The sequence below is a fragment of the Periplaneta americana genome, chromosome 16 (assembly GCF_040183065.1).
Source record: "Periplaneta americana isolate PAMFEO1 chromosome 16, P.americana_PAMFEO1_priV1, whole genome shotgun sequence".
In the NCBI taxonomy this organism is placed as follows: Eukaryota; Metazoa; Arthropoda; class Insecta; order Blattodea; family Blattidae; genus Periplaneta; species Periplaneta americana.
In genome coordinates, this window is record NC_091132.1 from 160,839,371 (window position 1) to 160,845,399 (window position 6,029).

Below are 6,029 nucleotides of genomic sequence, written 5' to 3' on the forward strand. Positions count from 1 at the left end.
GACAGCCTTTAAGTAGTGTGTATATTATACTACCGTCTATTAATAAAGTCCTAAAGCCTATTTTAACTACATTTTTGGTTATTGGTAAAGCCTTTAGAAAGTCTGCAGGTAAAGCATTCCCGTTCCTGATAGTACGATTGAAAAAATAAAACTTTCCAGTGTCCATCCTCTGTCCCCTTTCCCTCAATTTATATGGGTGGTCGTTCCTTGAAGAGTCATTTGGCGGTTGTAACCTATTCTTTATTTCTCTCCAGGCAAGCTCACCTCTGTATGTTTTGAACATTGCGCATAATCGAATTCGCGTTCTCCTGTCCTTGAGTGTGTCCCATTTTAATGGTGAATTTTTAAGACAACGCTTGAGAGCCCATTTTTTAATCTATTCCAATGTCTTAATATGTTCTGATCTGTAAGGATCCCAACATGCAGCACCATATTCCATTTCTAGATTACATGATTTGATTATGACTGAATTTTTTCCTCTATAGCTTTTCCTGTGGTAAATGTGAGAAGTTTGATATTGATCCTATTCACCTCATTTTACTGTACGTAATGTGACTGTTTTTGTAGACTGATTGTATATTTTTACTACAGTTTTCCAGACACATATGCCACCACTGTAATACAAGAGTACGCAGGTTACGAAGCGGAAGAACACGTGGCTATTTGTCAGGCTGCAGAACATTCTGTTTCCTCGGAGAAAATGTTGAGGCCTCATACAGATGAAAAGCGATTCAAATGTGGTATCTGTGAAAAGAGTTTCTCGTATTCGACTAGTTTGAAAAGACATGTCTTGAAGCACACAGGCGAGAAACCTTTCAAATGCGAGATCTGTGGCAAGTGCTTCGTTGAATACAGACATTTGAAATGTCATACACGACTGCACACTGGCGAAAAACCATTCAAATGCGATGTCTGTGGACACTGTTTCTCACAGTCTGGTTCGCTAACAACCCATCAACGCCTTCATAGAGGCGAAAGACGATTCAAGTGCGATATATGTGGAAAATGTTTCCTTCAACATGGTGGTCTAAAACGCCATACGCGAATACATACGGGCGACAAGCCATTCAAATGCGATCTTTGTGGAATATGTTTCTCGGATTCTTGTAATTTGAAATGCCATAAACGCTTGCATACAGGAGAGAAACCATTCAAATGCGAAATTTGTGGAAAGTGTTTCCCGCAGGCTGGTTCCTTAATAACTCACAAACGTAGTCATTCAGGCGAGAAACCATTCAAATGCGATGTATGTGCTAAGTGTTTTTCGTTTTCTGGAAATCTAAAAAGCCATATGCGCTTGCATACAGGAGAGAAACCATTCAAGTGCGATGTTTGTGGAAAGTGTTTTTCGCAATCTTACTCTCTGATGATCCATCAACGCCGTCACACTCGCGAGAAACCATTCAAATGCGATATTTGTGGAAAGTGTTTCTTGTTTCCTGGTAATCTAAAAAGACATACACGTCTGCACACAGCAGAGAAACCATTCTAATGTATATATGTATTCACACTGCAAATGGGTATATACACGGTGACAGTGGTAACTAACTATACTCAATAATGGCAATAATAAACACAACTAATAAAAAGCAATAATAATAATAATAATAATAATAATAATAATAATAATAATAATAATAATGAGTCTGTGAAAAACGTTTCTTGCAGTTATGGCATTATGGGGACACCATAGATACTGAAAATGATTAAATTTTCTAGAAAGTTAATACTACTTTAGAATGTATATTTTAATACCTGCGGTCCTTTTCACACTGGGACACAGGTGATTGCAGGGAATACTCTTGGGTCATAGGTGTCGAACATAGCTAGTATTGCCAACTGATTAGTTAGCAGCTTCTGATAAAACAGTTTGTGATTAGTTAGTGAAAGTGAATCGAGAGAGGATCTTTTGTTACTGCTATTAAACAAGAAGAGGATGAAGAAAAAATGTTGATTACCCATACATTCACTGCTACGTGATCGGCTGGAGAAAGGGAAGCAAACAAGTATTACACTCTGTATGAGGACCAAACACAAGATGACAGGATATTTTTTCAGTACTTCCGAATGTCACAAACTTCATTTGGTGAACTACTAGAAAAATAATAAAGAGGATATCACAGGAATGGACACGATACTAAGGAAAGCTATCTCACCAGATGAAAAACTTTCTCTTACCTTACGGTACTGTAATTTTATTTTCTTTTATTTTGAGCATATTTGACAGATTTTAACTGGTAGTATTAATTATATTTTTTAAAAATATTACGAAAATGTCATTGATAAGTTCATCGCTGCACTTCATGTACTGTTGGAAAGTATAACAAAGATTACTAGACATTTTACGTGAACACTTGTGGTTCCTACATGTCAATATTTAATTTCAGTTTCTTATTTCTATCATTATATTTGTGGTGTGTATACTCATAGTTCATTGCTAAATGTGACGTATTGTTAAATGAACTACTCAGAAACAAAGGGATACAAGTGATGTTCAGTAGGTTTTGAGACAAATGACTTTGAAATTGAAAAGGAAATTTAAAAATCTGTTACAGGATTTGTTACTGTAAATTATAGTTGTATATGTTGATAACCACATTTTTTTAACTTTTAAATAGAAATACTTCATCATCATCATTATCATCATCATCATCATCCTTGCATGTATTGGGCTAGTGACCCATCATGGTCACTTGCCAACGCTTGAACAGTCTGCCCAAGAATCTCTTGTCCACAGGATGGTAATTTAAAATTTGGCGTGGAATTCTAGAACGAGGCATTCTGATGACGTGATCTCCAGTTTTGTCTGTATTTCTGTAGGTATTCCATAATGGTTCAATCTTCAGTTCTTTCATAATGTCAAAATTTCTAATGTGATCCATTCTCGTGTATCCCGCTGTACGACGCATAAATCTCATTTCTGCCGCCATTAATCTTTGTGAATCAATATTACGAATCGTCCAAGCTTCACTACCAAAACAGAGTATAGGTCTGGCCAATGTTTTATAAATTCTGGTGCGCGTGTGTTTTTGTACTAGGGTTGGTTTGAATATCTGATTACTTATTCCCATTGCTCTGTTGAATTTAATAATTTTCTCATTCAAATATTTTTCTTCCTCATATAAAATTTGGAAACCGAAATAACTAAAATTTTTAACTTGTTCGATGATCTTATTATTCATGCAAATTTTGCTACGAACTGGTTCCTTTCTTCAAAGAGCCAACACTTTAGGTTTGTCAGTTGAAATTTCCATATTGAAACTTTCCACCATTTGATTAAAGTTGTAAATGATCTTCTGAAGTTGCCATAAACAGAATATCATCAGCAAATAATAAGGTATCTATTACATAGAAATTATCTATTGTAAAACAGTTTAGGAAAATTGGGTCCTAAAGTCACTTTTACTATTTTGCCACGAAAATATTTTTTGTGGAGAAATAATATAACTGCAAGAGTTTTCAGTATTTATATATTATTTAAATGAAGAAGAAGAACATTCCTTACAACATTGAAACATTTCTGTCTTAACAGCATTTGAGCTTTCTTATTTTCATATTATGACATAAAATGTGTCTATATAACCGAAAGAAGTGGGTTAAGAATATTTTACATTTCCAATAAAATTCAGCCTTAGTCGCTGTCCATTACGTCACTAGCCTCATCTGAATAAGACACAGCTCTCTCTCTGCTGCAACATTTGTGTCTGTGATGAAGTGCTTCTGTAGGCCTCCTACCGCGAGTATTCCTTGAACATTCTCTTCCGTGCCCTCTTCCACATCCACCTCATGCAGCCCTTATTATAGACCCCTCCTCATGCTTCACGTCATCAAAGGAAGAGTGGTGTATGGGTGGGATGAATTTCTGTAGCTGTTGCAATTTTCTCCACTTAACAAAATTTATCTTTATTGGATCATCGTATAGTTGGTCCAGATCAATGTGTGCAGGCCTTCCACGAAGATATTTCGAGAAGTCAGCACTGCAATACTTATATAACCTCTCTCCATTATGGCAAATGATTTAGTCAAAAACAGAAGAAAGGCAACAACAATATGTAAACAATGCTCTTGTATTGTAACGTGTAAAAAACTGGGCAAGAAATAAGTAGTTATTGTAAAAACCCCACAACTAACATCACATATGATGTTTTCCAAATAAACTAGTCTGCCACACTAGCTTACAGCAGCACTGTCGCACCCAACAGCTGATTTCAGTCACAGGCGGTTCAATGTTTTGTTCTGTCTATTGCTGGTGAAGCATTTCCCCAGCGAATAGGGATTATAAAGAATGGACACTGAGCGAATTTTCCTGTGTTTTGTTTCTCTGTGCGCCAGCGTTTAGTTCCACTTTCAAGTCGTAGAGGTTAGTGTAATCGAGCTTACGCTAAGATAATAAATGAGAATAGAGTTAAAACACAGGATCCAAACATCGCCTACTTTATTGCATAATCCAGTAACGCTTTGCTTCAAATAAATTCAAGTTAACGGCTTTTCCTTATTTCTCAGTGACAAACTAGTTGTAATAATAATATATTATATTTCAGATATAATAAATTATATTATAAAATAATATAATATATTATAAAATTAAGTATCGAATTCGTTTAATATTTGTATATAATATAATATAGGTATATGGTTTTACTTCTCGTAAGAGTTTCGTTTTTCCATTTTCAGCGCTATCACATCATTATATATTTTAATTGTTGTTGGGGTCAACGTCTCAACTCTCATTATAAAGGAACTTTAGAGTCTAGACATTACAGTTAATGACGGATTTATTATTTTATGGATCCAATTTATTTTATTTGAGACATAATGTACCTAGATGTATTAATTGTATGTGTTATATTTCCACTGTGTCGACTGCTAGCTGGTGTGATGTCAGCGCCAACTCTAGGGAGAAAGCAGAATCTCACGCTTTAGCTGGCTTGAAGGTCATTGAAATCAGTCCAGCTACATCTAAGGTACCGACGCGAACTGTCCATTCTTTATAATCCCTATTCGCTGATTTCCCTTGCTATTATTATCTGTTTTTTTTTTTAGTATTTTGTTACAAGATGGTTAATTCAAGTAATGAAAATGTTGCTAATGAGGATTATTGAGAACTCGTCTAAGTTCAAGGTAAAATGAGTCTCACAGGTAATGATGTAGGTAACTTCAAAGCTTGGTGGCGAAAATTTTATAAGCTATTTAGCATGTCTCATTCATCTTATGACCGTGGTGTACCAAAAGATAGAAAAGTACATTTTAAAATTTCGAAGGTGAATGAGTTTTTTCACTGCAGTGCACAAAAAGGTTAAGTTCTTTGTAAAGAGTTCATTGACAGCATTGTACTGGCAGAAGTTTTCACCATTCGAATTCCCGAGAAAAGTGTTTGTGCTGAAAATTTACCGTTTGAACAGCCAAGAGATCTATCTTATAACAGCTCGAGGCTACCAATCAATGTTAAAAAATGGAGAATCTTAAGAAGATTTTGCAGTACATACCGGATGAAATGAAAGGATTCTACACAGAACTGTACACATGGCCTACCACCAACAAAGATAGTAATGACAGTGGAAGCGAAGACTAGAAAAATAATATGTTCTGATAAGAAAAATGTGTGTTGCAAAGAAAAACATTTTAATTTCTTTGTGATTTTATACTGCAGTTTTTACATAGATTATATAGTTTGTTCATACTTTCATTCACACAGATACTTGGAAAAAAGACAATGCTTTGCTTAGTTTCAGTTTGTTTGTTGGAAAAACCCCATAACATCCTAATTAATTTAATTTTCTTGGGGACTTCAAATATATTATAAAACACAACTAATGGTGAATAAACCTCATTTTTAGCAACTAATATCACTTGTTAATACAGCAGAGTCCGTATAGGTAAGTTTCTATCTGATGCTTTTCCAATTCACTGCGGACTAAAGCAGGGAGATGCACTATCACCTTTACTTTTTAACTTCGCTCTCGAATATGCCATTAGGAAAGTTCAGGGTAACAGGCAGGGTTTGGAATTGAACGGGTTACATCAGCTTC

General features: G+C 35.2%; 2 protein-coding genes across 2 annotated transcripts in view; one reads left to right on the forward strand and one right to left on the reverse strand.

The window, feature by feature from the left end:
* The window catches only part of LOC138691655 (zinc finger protein ZFP2-like), a 49,930-nt gene extending 47,365 nt beyond the window's left edge, over window positions 1-2,565 (forward strand). Inside the window, exon 5 of the mRNA XM_069813860.1 lies at window positions 592-2,565. Within this exon, the coding sequence (XP_069669961.1) occupies window positions 592-1,492 (901 nt within the window). The 3' untranslated portion in view covers window positions 1,493-2,565. The remainder of the gene's footprint in view (window positions 1-591) is intronic.
* LOC138691651 (zinc finger protein 235-like) overlaps window positions 1-6,029 on the reverse strand; it is a 146,244-nt gene that overhangs the window by 8,707 nt on the left and 131,508 nt on the right. The window lies entirely within an intron of this gene.